The sequence below is a fragment of the Orcinus orca genome, chromosome 2 (assembly GCF_937001465.1).
Source record: "Orcinus orca chromosome 2, mOrcOrc1.1, whole genome shotgun sequence".
Lineage (NCBI taxonomy): Eukaryota > Metazoa > Chordata > Mammalia > Artiodactyla > Delphinidae > Orcinus > Orcinus orca.
The window spans coordinates 109,170,215-109,186,508 of record NC_064560.1 but is presented as its reverse complement, the minus strand read 5'-3'; the positions used below and the strand labels follow the sequence as shown (position 1 = coordinate 109,186,508).

General features: G+C 33.2%; 2 protein-coding genes across 3 annotated transcripts in view; one reads left to right on the top strand and one right to left on the bottom strand.

Annotated features, from left to right (window-relative positions):
• The window catches only part of FGF7 (fibroblast growth factor 7), a 63,585-nt gene extending 49,211 nt beyond the window's left edge, over nt 1–14,374 (top strand). Inside the window, exons 3-4 of the mRNA XM_004281297.4 lie at nt 12,113–12,216; nt 13,244–14,374. Of these exons, the coding sequence (XP_004281345.1) occupies nt 12,113–12,216; nt 13,244–13,438 (299 nt within the window). The 3' untranslated portion in view covers nt 13,439–14,374. The remainder of the gene's footprint in view (nt 1–12,112; nt 12,217–13,243) is intronic.
• FAM227B (family with sequence similarity 227 member B) overlaps nt 1–16,294 on the bottom strand; it is a 262,310-nt gene that overhangs the window by 140,409 nt on the left and 105,607 nt on the right. The gene's annotated exons all lie outside the window — the stretch shown is intronic.

The following is a 16,294-nucleotide window of genomic DNA, read 5'->3' as shown; positions in this document are numbered from 1 at the left end:
ATTCAGGAAGGAAGCCAAGAAGAAAAAAACTAAAGAGGCTAGGGAATCTAATCTATCATTAAGAATATGGCAAATGAAATAATTATAGATGAGAAAGAGAACATATATGCAGAATACTGAACATAGTTAAGTACCCAATAAATTGTTTTTTTCACAAATGAACAGTTATGCTGTTCTAACCAAGAATGGTGAATCAGGTCTTTCTGAAAGATTGGCAACAGCATCTCATGCTTTATGTCACAATAAGAAACAGTCAGGGCTTCCCTGGTGGTGCAGTGGTTGAGAGTCCACCTGCCGATGCAGGGGACACGGGTTTGTGCCCCGGTCCGGGAAGATCCCACATGCCGAGGAGCGGCTGGGCCTGTGAGCCATGGCCGCTGAGCCTGCGCGTCCAGAGCCTGTGCTCCGCAACGGGACAGGCCACAATGGTGAGAGGCCCGCGTACCGCAAAAAAAAAAAAAAGAAAAAGAAAGTCAGAAAAGCTTCCCTGGTGGCACAGTGGTTAAGGATCCGCCTGCCAATGCACGGGACACAGGTTTGATCCGTGGTCTGGGAAGATCCCACATGCCACAGGGCAACTAAGCCTGTGTGCCACAGCTACTGAGCCTGCGCTCTAGAGCCCGCAAGCCACAACTACTGAAGCCCGTGTGCCTAGAGCCCATGCTCCGCAACAAGAAAAGCCACTGCTCACTGCAACTAGAGAGAGCCCACGCACAGCAACAAAGATCCAACACAGTCAAAAATAAATACATTTATGAAAAAAAGAAGAAAAGCTAGCTGAAATTAGGTCATTCGCTACCTAAGAAGCAAATGAACACGTGCTTGACATAACTCACTGTGGCGTGGGGGCAGGGTATTCCTGATGGGTGTATCAATGTAAAGGAGGACTGGTGAAGATTCACCAAGCTAACTGAATGCTGACACATGTAGGAATGAATGACAGCACCAGAAGAAACTTGGAATCTCTAGCGATACTGAAGTTCTGAATAGGAAAATGAAGGACATGAGAGCACAGGTCCTGTTTTCATTTCTTCGTCTAGTTTAAATTCCTGACTTTAGAAGTGGGAAAAAAAAAAAAACTATGAAAGTAAGTACCTGACTATTAACAATACTTAATAGGACTTCCCTTTGAATACAGAATTTGCCTTTCTGGCTGGTGGCTTATAATAACTGAAAAAATGGGCTCCTTTATTTTTATGTGCATTTTGTGAAGAATGTGCCTGATGGGAAAATGAAATTGATGTGTATTAGTTAAAGATTTGGTTTGGCTTAAACAAAATCATTTATTTCTCCAGCCAATGAACATCTAGAGAAGTGACAACTCTGCTCCATAAAATCATCTGAGAGTTAACAGGCTCCAGTCAGCTCACAGTTCCACAATCACTTTGTTCTCATAATCTAGGGTAGAATCCATATTCCAGCAGGAGAATGGAACAAAGGAAGAAAAAGTGGGTATAAGGGGTTCCTGCTGGCTATCTCTTATGGAAGATTTCTGGGAATTGCCATGGGATATTTCACTCCACTTACATCACATCAGCTAGAACTTGGTCACATGGCCAAACTGAACTGCAAGGCAGACTGGGAAATGTCATGTTCATTATGTGCAGCCAGCTAAAAATTCTACAGCTGTGGAAAAAGAGGAGAATGGAAATAGGGGAATAATAAATAGTCTTTGCTCAGAAAGTGGGGGAGAAAAATGCCTGCATATGATTGAATGAATGACACCATGCTGTCATAGCATGAAGATTTAAGGACTGCAGATATGACAAGGAGAGAATAGGAAGCCCAGTATGCCTCAAGAGAAAAGAGCTAGGATCAAAACTTATAACTTCTAATGGGTGTAAAAAAGTGCAAAGGGCAATGATTAATAGAAGATGGAAAAGAGCTACATAACATTGCACATTAGAGATGAAGACATCTCTCAAATTTGCTGATGACAAATAAATGAAAGGAATAGCTAATACGTCGGGTACCATAATTTTCTAATATACTCATGTATCATTTACTTATAATTATTCCGTATCAATTTACAAATAGGATTTAAGGTGGCTTAATTAAAACTTTAAACATTCTGACAGACAGGGATATTGAATATTAGACAGAAATATAAAGACCTGAACTTTAGTAAAAAAAAAATCACATGATGACAAAATGGTGATGTGATTTACTTACATGAATAAAGTCTTGTGTACTTTACAACCTCAATATAAGCCATCAATGTGTCACTGCTTCTAAAATAGTTAACATAATCTTAGGCTGAATTAAAAAATTCAGCGAATCATTTCTCCAGTGATTTTATGTATATCACCCAGGGGTTTCCAAGGTGCTTGGCAAATTAAGTTAACTAAAGGCATAATCTTCTCACAACTTCTATATATTTTTGTAAAAAATCATTCTTTATAAAAGAATGGTTTGACTTGGGATGGGTTTGAGTGCCTACACAGACATATCAAATACAGATGCCTGGCAATTAGAGAGATGAGACAAATTTGCTCATGACTTAGTTAACTAATCCTTTCACTACATAATCAAATCATGATGGTTTTCACTATTATATAAATATGTTCACTCATTGTCATATGGTGTTAAATTTATAACCTTAACAGGCTGTCAGTTAACAATAGGAAGCATAAAGGATACTGAGTTAAATATAAGCTAATAAGAAGCATAAAGATAACTCCACAATTCACTTTTAGATACTCTTCTCCAGATTGGTAAAATCCCAGTGCCTAGAATGGGGTCTGGCAATAGTAAACACTCAATGAATATTTGCTATAATTTCATATGTTGCAGAAAATACTGTGATAATCATACTGGAGTTGGCTTCACTTTTTGGGGGGTATAATGACTCTCTATATCTTCAGTACTCTATTTGTGGAGCACTACTTACAAATAGCAGAATTACACTATTTCTCCTACCTCACCATTTAAAAACTAGATGCAATTGTAAAAATAAATGACCTAATTTTTTAAAAGCATAGAAATAGTCTATTAATCATACCAGAGTAGCAAAGTGTATTTTGTCACCTTTAATACTATGACATTCATATTTTAATTTACATTTAATTTAATACATTTCAATTCTGCACATACCACATAAGATCATTTTGAAATTTTTTGTCCTCAAAGCATGCTTTAAAAATAAAGAAATCATGTTAAAAGGGATATCTGATATTTGTCTTTATATATAAAATATGAATTATGATTATACTTAAACTTTATAAAATAACCTTCAAAATATACTAATCTGAAATAAAATTTTTTTGATATGCACACTTTTTATTATATCAGTACTCCAAAATAATGAAATGATTAAAAATACGCTTAAGGAAGATGGTGAGCTTGTATTACTGTAGTTTATGGTCTATATTAAGGGAAATAATGAACAGTATTCTGTCTTGGGCTATCTATATAGATCTAGTTCTTGCTGAGAAGATGGTTTTAAGTAAGTAATATAACTGGTGAAGTGTCTGGAATCCATGCAGTATCGGGTATGGCTGAAGAAACTACAGATGGATGCTTTGCCTGATGGAGGGGCATGACCAATGTCTTCATCTCTTTGAAGGGGTGTTATGTGGAAAAGGTTTTGATTTATTCTGCATAGCTTTAGAGGATATATCTGAGAGTATTTAGTAACACCTAGGATCAGAGCTACCTATAAATGTAATGAGTCACTTCAGAATTGGTAACCTACAATAAATTAGTGTGGGTATATAGCAGACAGATAGACACATCAATGGGACAAAACAAGATAGCCAATGTAAGGTAAAAGAGAGGCATTGCATCAGTAAAAAATGTAATGACGCATTTAATAACTAATATTGAAAAAATTATTTGTTGGAAGATTTTTAATCACAGTTTCAATTTCAGTGCTTGTGATTGGTCTGTTCATATTTTCTATTTCTTCCTGATTCAGTCTTGGCATAAAATATCAGTTTAGAGTTTCATCTCACATCATATCCCAAAATTAATTCCAGATGAATTTAAGAGATATATTTAAAACTTACATTACAAAAGCTAGAATAAAATGTATTTCAGATAGTGGAATGTAAAGAATACTTTTAAGCATAAAAAAATACAATAAATTATCAAAAAAGATACATAGATATGGCTACACAAAAATTAACCATTTTAAAAAAATTAATAGATCAAGGTAGTGCAAGATTAGAGAAACAGTGAGAATTAGGTATAGAACTAGGGATGTTGAGAGTGCCAAAAGATGCAGAGAAGAAATTTATGACTATCGAAAAACTCTTGAACTTGGCGCTGAGGAGGTCATTGATGGCCTTGAAGAGATAAAGCCATTAAACAGATTAAAAGTTAGAATGCAAGTGTTAAATTGAGGAAAAGTGAGCAGATTTAGTCTATAGTTCAAGAAATTTGGTGCTAGTGAAAAGGAAGCGGGATAGTCTTTTGAAAAGATTTCAGAGTTAAGGGCAGGGACATTTTATTCATTTGGCCCTTAGGCACAGAGCCTAGAGCCTGTGAAAACATCAAGCTTACAAATATATTTAAACCTTTGAAATTTAGATATTGACAGTAAAATTTGACAAGAAAATAAAAAGAGATTAGCAAATATTTAACTTATAAAATATATCAAGCCAACTTCATTATTTATTAAATTTATCATTTTTCATAACGTTTGAAAACAATTTGATAATTTTTTTTCACTTTGCAAGAACTCCCTAGAATGTACAATATTTGCAGAAAGTTGATAGCAAATGATAAATAAAATGAGTTACTTTAGGCCAAGTAATTTCAAAAGAAAATTTATATAAAACTTTAAAATAGTTATAAAATATTGTATCTAATGAGAAATATGGATGTATTTTAATGTCAGATTGGTATAGGGTGGTCTTGGGAAATAGTAGTACTTAGGGTCTATGAATATCTTACAACAGCCTTATTGAGAGAAAAATTTGGAAAGTGGATTTTTGTAATCAAAAGGCAATGAAGGGAGGGACTGAAGATGTCCAAGAGAGACACAAGTATACAAAATCAAGAGTCTACTGTTCTTTGAAGTCAATTCTTTTGAATTTACAATATTGTGTGTGCATGCACACACACAGGTTTAATAATAATTGGAGCAATCACATGCACAATATGTAAAAAAATATAACACTAAGATACAGGATTTAAATACACAACACATATTTAGAAAAATTCTTTCCTGTTCTTGTAATTGTAACAGTGTACAAAAATCAGAGCAGTGTAAATACATTTCTTAGCCTTACTCTTTAATTAAAACCATACTAACATTAAACTAGTAACCAAGTTGATCAAACAAATGGTTTACATGCTTTACTATTTACTTACATAATTTAATTATAATTTGCAACTTGATGTTTTAAAATATCATTAAGAAATTCTCCAGACATTTTGGAATATATTGAGCATTTCTGTATGCATGTGCCATGGAGATTTTATTTATAAACCTATGTATGTAGAAAGTTATATAAAGTGGCCAAAACTATTTAACCTACAATAATAAGGGTACAATATACAAAGTACAAACTGCAACTAAACAGACCAGGGGAAATGAAATTAATTTAGAAAAGGTGTTTTCAAACTTTTTAGACTTGAGGCAACTTACACTCATAAAAATTATTGAGGACACCGAAGAGCTTTTGTTCATATGGGTTATAACTACTGATACTTCCTGTATTCGAAGTTAAACTGAGACATTTTGAAAATATTTATTTATTAACTTACTTAAAAGTCACAACAATAGCCCATTATGGGTCAACTCATACTATTAGCAGAGGAAGAAAATCAGGCTTATACAAGTCTAGTAATTTTCTCTAACTACTCTGCACATCCAATTAATTTTTCTAAAACACAATTTATATCCTGACATTTTTCAAATTTCAAACCTTCAATGACTCCTCATTGTTTACAAATAGAAATTAAAATTCATTAAATTGGCAATCAAGGCCCTCAACAATCTCATCCTAACTCCTTTTCCACCTTTTTCTATCTCTTGATACGTTTCCTACTCCAGACAGATAGCTCTAATTTCAATCTTCTGAAAATGACTTATGAATCGTTGACTCTACTATCTTACATATACTTTTATTTCTCAATTAGCATGACGTTTCCATTCTACCTATGTAAACCTTATCTATCCTTCAAGACGTAATTCAAGTTCTATCTGTTCCTCAAATCTTCCCTTGACCACCTAGGATATGTAACACCTCTTTCTTGTGAATAATGGTTGAATTGATTTTCCATCCTGTTCTTTGTAGCATTTGGTATATACTGCTTGGTATCATTCATTTTTGTTTTCTGTAGGAGGAAATACTAACTGAATTTTGATATGTATTTTATTAATATCCAGATATTTTGATGACATCACAATTAAAGTCACCAGATCAGGTTTCTAAAATATTCCTGGACCTCAGTTATTTTTCTATCCCAATACACCTGAGAGATATCACACACGAGTGTAGTAGTGGTCTGTATATAGAATATTTGTATTTCCTACACTTCCCAAAGTGTGTTTGCATTGTAAACTTACTCCTCATAACTGTCCATATTTCACAAAGAGAAGTCATTAACTTGGTAAGCAATCTTAATCCATCACCAAAGACATTAATAGTAGTAATTAATAACAAACCCCAGAATTACTACATATTTGGGTTAAGAATAAATCATAAAAAGTTCCACTACAGTTGACTCTTGAACAAAATGGGTTTGAACTGTGTTAGTCTACTTATAAATGATTTTTTTTTTCAATAAATATGTACTAAGGTAGTACACGATCTGTGGTTGCTTGAACCTGAGGATGCGGAACCTACAGATACAGAGGGCTGACTCTGATACATGGATTTTCTACTCTGCCAGGGTCGGTGCCCCAATTCCTGCTATGTTCAAGCATCAACTCTATAGTTTCTTATACACTCAATCATATAATGTTATTAATTAAAATGTAGACTGTACTTTTTAAATTAATAGACTTTTCTTTAGAACAGTTTTAGATTTACAGGAAAAAGTGAGTACATAGTAGAGTTCCTACATACCACTACCACTTCCCCACACAGTCCCTCTACTATTAACATTTTTGCATTAATGTGGTATATCTGTTACAATTAATGAATCAGTAATTATATATTGTTAACTAAACTCCATAGTCTACACTAAAGTTCACTCTTTGCCTTGTATAGTTCTATGTGTTTTGACAAATGTATAATATCATGTATCCACTATTACAGTATCATATAAAACAGGTTCACTGCCTTAACAATATCATGCTTCACATTTTCATCCTACTCCCCTCTTCCTAAGCCCCTGGCAACAACTAATCATTTTACTGTCTCTATAGTTTATCCTTTTCCAGAGTGTCATACAACTGGAATCATACAGTGTGGAGTCTCTCGGACTGACCTCTTTCACTTAGCAATATGCATTGAAGGTTCCTCCGTATCTTTTTGTGTCTTGATAGCTTATTTCCTTTTATCGCTGAAAAATATTCCAAAGTACATATGTACCGTAGCTTATCCATTCATATGCTAAAGGGCATTTTGGTTGCTTCCAGTTTTGATGGTTTAGAATAAAACTCTGTTATAAATATTCATGTTCAGGTTTTGGTGTGGACTTAAATTTTAAGCTCAATTGGATAAACACTTATGGCAGGATTGATGGATTGTATGATGAGAGTATATTTAGCATTCAGTAAGAAACCAAACTGTTTTCCAAAGTGGCTGTACCACTTTACATCCCCACTAGCAATGAATGGCAGTTCCAGTTGCTCTGCATCCTTGTCTGAAAGTGGTATCTTAAAAAATTTCAATCATTCTAATAGTTGTGTAGTGGTATCTCGTTGTTTTATTCTGTAAGTCCCTAATGACATATAATGTTGACCATATTTTCATATGCTTATTTGCCATCGGTGTATTTTCTTTGATGAGACATCTGTTCAGACCTTTTGCCCACTTTTTAACTGGGTTGCTTATTTGTTTATTGTTGAGTTTTAAGAGTTCTTTATTTTGGAAATATGAGATGTATTTTTTGCGTACATGTATGTATGTATTTGGATGTACTTCTATGATATAAAAATGAATGGAATCCATAGTCTTGAATGTAATATAAATATATAATGGTGAAGATTTTCCATCTAACAACCCCAGCTTGATAGAAAATCATAAAAGTCATTTAACATTAAAATGTTTTTCTTTTTTGGTACCAATTCTTAGTTTTAATGTGCCCAAGAAAGTATATTTGGTCGAGGACAAAATTAAATGTTCTGAGTGACCTAATAACCATTAAGCCACTGTTTCCACTTATTTTCAACTTTAAAATAACTCTTAGTTATCATGCTAGAACATCTATATTAATATATGGCCCCTCAAAACTTTTAAATATAAATCTTAAAACGTTCAGGGAAAAGAAATATTGAAGGAGATGGGATTGGTGGATTTTTACATGATCAAACACTAAGAATTTTTTTTCTGCTAACTCATGAAAAGACATGGAGGAACCTTAAATGCATATTACTAAGTGAAAGAAGCCAACCTGAAAAGGCTACATACTCTATGATTCCAACTATATAACATTCTGGAAAAAGCAAAACCACGGAGACAGTGAAAAGATCAGTGGTCTCCAAGAGTTGCGGGTAAGGGAGAGAAATGAACAGGTCAAGAACAGAGGACTCTTAGGGCAGTAAAAATACTCTGTATGATACAAAAATGATGATACATGTCCAAACACCAAGAGTAAACCATAAAGTAAACTATGGGCTGTGGTTGATAATGATGGTCAATGTAGGTTCATTAATTATAACAACTGTACCACTCTGGTGGGGGATGTGATAACTGGGGAGGCTATGCATGTGTGAGAGCAGGGGGTAGCTGGGAAATCTCTGTACCTTCCCCTCAATTTTGCTGTGAACCTAAAACTTCTCTAAAAAATAAATTCTTAATAAAAACTTTTTTTGAAAACAGGAAAGTTAAAACACTTTAAAATCTGTAGGAACACTACTTCCTACTCTGCACTTAAGTGAAAGGATGATAACTTTAGTTTCTTCATTCTTGGGTTTTCTTGAATAAAAAAGGGCACAGCACACAGGGCAAAACAGACCAGAAAGTCAGGATTGATAGCGTATTAATTCTGCCAGTACTACTTAATGCTCTTCCAAGAAATACATTTTTAGGTCTGTTGATTTCCTAGTAAAATGATTTTTTAAATACGTCAAACAATATTACTGTGTCAGGAACCTTGCCATTTTCAAGTCTGTCCTGATCCTGTTTAAAAGTAGAATCTTTAAAGATTGAACATCTGTTCATATGCTTATTTGCCAACTGTATATCTACTTTGGTATCTGTTCAGACGTTTTGCCCATTTTTTAATTGGGTTGTTTAAAATCTAAAGGTTTTTTGATGTCCTTAACCCCAATGTGCGGAGGGATAAGATTAACAATGTTTATCACCTATTAAGTGTCAGAGTGTAACAAAAATATGGTGGGCAATGGGCAGGCAGTGGATAGAGGAAAAGGGTTTAGAGATGGGACAATATGAATATATTGTCATGACTGAACCTGAAGGGAAAGTGTCCACATATCATAATCAACAATACCTCTATCATTCTATAGTTATATTTTGTAGACAGTTGGTCTATAAACGAAAAAGCCAGCAAACATGACAGATTTCATTCCCTAATTAAAACTGAGCATGAAAGATACTCTAAGCCTATGCATCAGTACTCTCCTTTCTAAGAGAAAATATTGAATAAAGAGGGAAATAGCAGGAGAAAGGGACTAGAAGGAAAAAACTGACTTCACATTTTACACTGGTAAGATCTTTAGAAATCAACTATTCCATATGTTTTTAAATAGATATATTTACTCAATTTTGAAGGTATTGCAAATTGGCTGAGTCAGTGAATTTCTTTAGTATTCCTCATTGAGTTTATTGATATAAACTTAACCTATTTGGATTCTGCTGCGTAATAAATTATTTCCCTTTGATCTTCCTTTGCTGAACAAGAAGAGTTAGCTGCCAGATAAAGTGCTCCAAAAGGGCAGGGTTTGTCACTGAATTGAGCCTAGCACAGAATTGGCTCTCACTGAAGATTTGTTGAATTTTGCATGAATGCATCAGCATCACATCCTTCACATGCTTGTAAGCAACTGTTAACATTTCCCTTAGCCTCTCCTTCAGGGCTGTGTCTCCAGAAGTTTTCTTTTCTTTTAATTAAGGTGTATCTACGTGTGTGTTTACATATGTGTTTTGCTGTTTATACTAGATTTTAACTTCTGGAGTTCAGAAACCAGTGCTGTTTTTCTTAATTTGTATCCTAAAATTACCATACAGTTCTATGCATTCTGACAATGCTTCATAAATACTTTAAAAGATAAATATCCATTCCTTTGCATTTTCTTCATAGACCTCAATTTCTAGATGAGCAGCTGTAGAACTCTCAATTGGATGAGCTCTGACTAGTGCTAACCATAGTATAGTGGGAAAATGACTTCTATATGCAGCATATATTGGAAACAGATAACACATATTAATTAGGCTACATTAATCCTGATGAAATGGGTAAAAATTTTATTCTCCAGATAGGAAAAATGAAGCCAGAAGAATAAATAAGAGGATGAAGTGAAGGCATGGAATAAAAAATTAGAATTTACTCCACTTAAGTGACTATTTTAGAACACAGCTTCTGGAAACTTGATTTATGCAGATAATTTTCACTTGGAATTTTCTTTGCATTATGTTAAGCGCAAGAAAGAGAATGTCTCAAGTTGAAAGTATAATTACCAGTAGTTACATAAAACGGTTCACTAAACTTTTAATTTCTATGCCATTTTAAAAAATTGATTGAGAGTTTTTTTTTTTACTGTAGTTAGAGTATTAAAATACAGCACTTTAGGAAAAGATATATAATGAAACAGTAGGTTTTCTTGTGGCAATTTCAATAATGTTTAAAAAATTAATTAAATGGTATAAGGTTATAAAATATTCTGTGATCAGGACTCATAATTTGGTTTTAGATGCTGTTTTCATTATCAAAAAGCTCACTATCAGTTTAAAATATTTACTATTTTGGGGGGGTACAAATGAACTTATGTACAAAAGAGCAACAGAATTACAGATGTAGAAAACAAACTTATAGTTACCAGGGGGTAAGGGAGGGGAGGGATAAATTGGTAGACTGGATTGACATATACACACTACTATATATAAAATAGATAACTAATAAGGACCTACCGTATAGAACAGAGAACTCTACTCAATACTCTGTAATGGTCTATATGGGAAAAGAATCTAAAAAAGAGTGGATATATGTATATGTATAACTGATTCACTTTGTTGTACACCTGAAACTAATACAACATTGTAAATCAACCATACTCTAATAAAAATTTTAAAAAATAAATCAAAATAAAATATTTAATTTTTTAAAGGTAGTTGGTTCTGTTTACCATCATTTACAATTGCTTTTGTCAGAATTTTATTCATTTTCAGTATATTCAAGAAATATTCTGTCAGCAATAATTATTAATATAAAGCTTAAGTAGAAAATTAAAGATGTTAGCTAATTATATACTTTCATAGCATTATATAATGATTAAGAGCCAGACCTTTTGGGTTCAAATTCCACTTCTGCCACTTACCAGCTGAGAATTTGGGCAAATTACTTCTTTGTACCTGAGCTTCTTGATCTGTAAACTGGGGAAAATATGAGTACTTGCCTTATAGTCTTGGTGATAAGTACATGTATTAATACATGAGTGCTAAAACAATACTTTGCATGTGGTATGAATTGAATAAACTTTAGGTATTATTGATGTTATTATTACTATTACAGTAAATTAGAAATGTAATTCTAGAGAAGAAAAAGCAAAATTCAAGTATGTAACTCTTCTTTTTGAATCCAAATATCTTTTTCTACAAAATAAAAAATCAATAGTTTTGCACTTCCCACATTTAATAAGGACTAATCTGGTGTTTGTGTGTACATGTTATGGGTGGATGGGGGTCTCAGGCTGAGTAAATAATCATGTTAATAATCTTAACTTCCAAGTGAAACAGAAATAAGGACAAATGGTCATTCTTGGATAATCTGCAAAGCTGGGTGAATAACTGACATATCTTTCTGTGATTCCTTGCAGACATCATGGAAATCAGGACAGTGGCTGTTGGAATTGTAGCAATCAAAGGAGTGGAAAGTGAATATTATCTTGCAATGAACAAGGAAGGAAAACTCTATGCAAAGGTATTGATAATTGATACCTTAGACTTAATTTCTCAAATTTATTTTTGTCAAAAATATCTTCCATTTCTGAAAAGTAAAAATGAAATTAACTCCTCTCAAACTACATAATTCAATGATTTCATTAAAACATTTTATACTTAATAATTAAATTTTCTGTGTGATCTTGGACAATTTGCTTAAGTTCTCTGGACTCTGGTTTCTTCATCTGTAAAACAAGTCGGATTAACTGACCTCTAAGGATCCTTCCAGCTCTAAAATTCCATTTGTATTTTAGATTCTTAAAATCTAAAATGTCCATCTGTCAGTATTAAAGCTCTTTTTGTTAAAGTTCACCCAATTTGCACTTTGCTGACATGAAAATTCTTGGGGAAAAAAAATCCAGACGTTTGTTTATCAACATCAATCTCACAATCATGGGCTTTGAACTGTAAGCATTCCCATTGTTCCCACTTTATTATAACATGAAATATGCAACTGTTCATCCCACTATAACAAAGTATAATTGACTTTCCTTTGTATTCCTGGCACAGACTACGTAAAAATACAGGTTTAAGTGAATGAATGAATAGCTGGATGAACAAATTAACTTTTTATTTTCCATCACTATCACAGGCAATGTAATAGTAAATGAAGAAAAGTTGTGAAATATGTCCTTCAGCTGAGGGAGGCAGAGGCTCTGCTAATTGTATCAAAATGTCAGTGTTAGGGAAAGAGTGACTTGGGCATAGTAATATGAGAGCTGCTAATTAGGGGGAAATAGCTCTTAATACTTAAGAATAGTAGCAACTGACCGCCAAAAAGCTACATGTTTGAAACTATGTTGCATAACTAAATGTGTATCATTTTATCTTTTAAAAAATTTAATCTTTTTTCAAATATGCTAAGTATATATAACAAACTGCATTATGCCTGCTCAAAAAAAGTCATGTATGTTTTAATCCTACTAAATATTACTGCTTATTCTTTGTCTAATTGAGTCCCTCCAAAAATAATTTGGATAATGTTGTTTGTTTGTTGTTCTTTGCAGAAAGAATGCAATGAAGATTGTAACTTCAAAGAATTAATTCTGGAAAACCACTACAACACATATGCATCAGCTAAATGGACACACAGTGGAGGAGAAATGTTTGTTGCCTTAAATCAAAAGGGGGTTCCTGTAAGAGGGAAAAAAACGAAGAAAGAACAAAAAACAGCCCACTTTCTTCCTATGGCAATAACCTAATCATATATGGCATATAAGAAACCAGTTCCAGCAGGGAGATTTCTTTAAGTGGACTGTTTTCTTCCTTTTTTCTTTTCTTTTTTTTTTTTTTTAAGTAACCAAGAAAGGCTGGAAAACTACTGAAAAACTGATCAAGCTGGACTTGCGCATTTATGTTTATTTTAAGAGACTGCATTAAAGAAAGATTTGAAAAAATATACACAAAAATCAGATTTAGTAACTAAAAGTTGTAAAAAATTGTAAAACTGGTTGTACAATCATGATGTCAGTAATAGTAATGTTTTTTTCTTAAATTAATTTACCCTTAAGACTGTTAGATTTGATTATCTGATAATGATTATTTAAATATTCCTATCTGCTTATAAAATGGCTGCTATAATAATAATAATGCAGATGATGTTATATAAGATGTGTCAGACCTAAAAGCTGCTGGAATGATTTGTCAGATAATCAAGCCAACACTAACTATGGAAGATGAGCAGTATCTGAATGCTTTCTAGTGAAAAATTATGAACCACTTAAATTCTAATCAGAAAAGAAGGAATATTCTCAAAAATTCTATTATGGAAATGAATCAAAGAGGTAGTTTTACAAGAGTATAAGATTAGAACATGCTTGTACCTGTTAACAAGAACAAAATTCCTAATGCTGCTCCCAATTGAAAGGGTATTGCTTAAAGGATGTTTTCAAAAATCTTGTATATAAAATAGCAATAATGATGATAATACTGTACTTCATCTCACTCACCACAAAATAACATTTTATAATCCCTAAAAGTAAAATTCAAAAATCTTTTATGTTTTTTTCAAGTAACATAATCTATCTTTTGTATAATTCATATTCGGGAATATGGCTTTTAATAATGTTCTTCCCACAAATAATCATGCTTTTATCCTGTGGTTACCGCATTAAACTCTATTTTAAGTTGTATTTGAACTTTACTGTTTTGTTATTTAAGTTTATGTTATTTATAAAAAAAAAACCTTAATAAGCTGTATCTGTTTCATATGCTTTTAATTCTAAAGCAATAACAAAACCGTCTGGCTCAATTGCAAGTTCCCCCTCCCCCTCATGAGCAACACCAAGTCTAGTACACAGCACTCAGGCCAGCAAATCCTGGACAGCAGACAAAAATGACAGCTTGCAGCAATTCTTACAATAGATGTCTCACAAGGAACAACACAAAAATGTGAAATATGTTTTGCCACATACTCTTGTCAACTAAATTGGATCTTATAAGTAAAATCACTGTAGATAAAAGAACTTACAGGATTTTAAAGTTAAACTATATTTGAGTTCATGAGTAGAATAGTACAACATTTAAAAAATATGCATATTTAAAGTTAGTAGTTTTTCTAATCTCTAGAAATCTCTGCCATTCAAAATATGGCAGCATTGAAAGTTGTTTTCCTGTTCAATGGCAAGAGCACAATGCCCAAAGTAGAGTCTATACTTAGGGATTTGAGGCCCTGAATAGCAATGAAGGCTTGAGGTCAGGCTACAGATAATGGACTTATTGAAAAGATAAATTTCTACTTCATAATTCTGGCATTGGTAGATCTTGTTAGCACTTTAATGTTCATCAGTAGAAGGCCAACATTTATCGAAATTAAATTGGTGGTATGCTAATAAGGGTGGTTTTTATTTCAAAACATTTGTCTTTTAAGTCCCTTTATTTTATACAAATATTAACTGATAATACATTTATAAGAGAGAGTTACATGAAAAGGCTAAGTTAACAGAAATAATAGGTTCATTTGATTTCCTTGTGACTCAACCTACATGACGAGGCTGCAGGAAGCTAGAAAAAATTGCCCTTCCTCAGATATACTCTGGGGAAATGCCATGAATGATATTCTTAACTGTTGTATGATTCAAGGGCCTTGCTAGCCTAGGTTCCTAGATCAGGCTTCTGTTACTGGTGTCTTGTGAACATACTGAGAGAAGAAGAGGACCTATATGTTTTTTTTTTTTTTTTTTTTTGAGGATCTATGTTTTTCATATTTGTTTCCTTAGTGTCTAGCAGAGTGTCTGTCCATAATCAATTTTTTATATGAATTCACTCAATGTTTGAGTATCAAAGAAAATTCATGAGACTAACCGTACTTTATTTTAAAAAGGGTGAAACATGATTATATGGAAATTTAAACAGAAACAGTGTGTATGTATATAAGTTATGAGCTATATTAGGACCAAATACTCTGACTATAGAGTTATAGTTATGAACAAATTACAAAGCAACGCTGAATTAACCAACATTTAGCAGTAAGTCCAATCCAGTAGTGTTTCTAGAAACACGTACTTATAATTCTTTATCCTCCCTCCCCCTTTTTTTCACACTTAATGTGAAAATTTTAGAAAATAAAATCTGCACTAGTTACATACACTTAGAATTCAAGAATCTAAACACTGAAAGCGGCCTTAGTCCTTACTATTCATTTGTAGACCAGGAAATTGAGACTGTAACAGATCCCAAATCACATAGCTGGTTAGGTTCAGAGCTGCCATAAGAGTCTAGGTCATTCAGCATGTATTTCCTACTCTTGGATGATTAGGATTATTAGTTAGTGGTCTTTTAAAAAAATTATTCCTATTGAGATATAACCTTTACATTTGCATGCAAATGTGACATGTTTTGGCACTTCACTTCATATATAATAGTCTATACTGTCATATTTGACTCAAAAGGAGGAAAAAAATGATGAAATTTCTAATTCTGACTCCTATTCAACTTTTTTTTTTTTTTTTTTTTGCGGTACGCGGGCCTCTCACTGTTGTGGCCTCTCCCGTTGCGGAGCACAGGCTCCGGATGCACAGGCTCAGCGGCCATGGCTCACGGGCCCAGCCACTCCATGG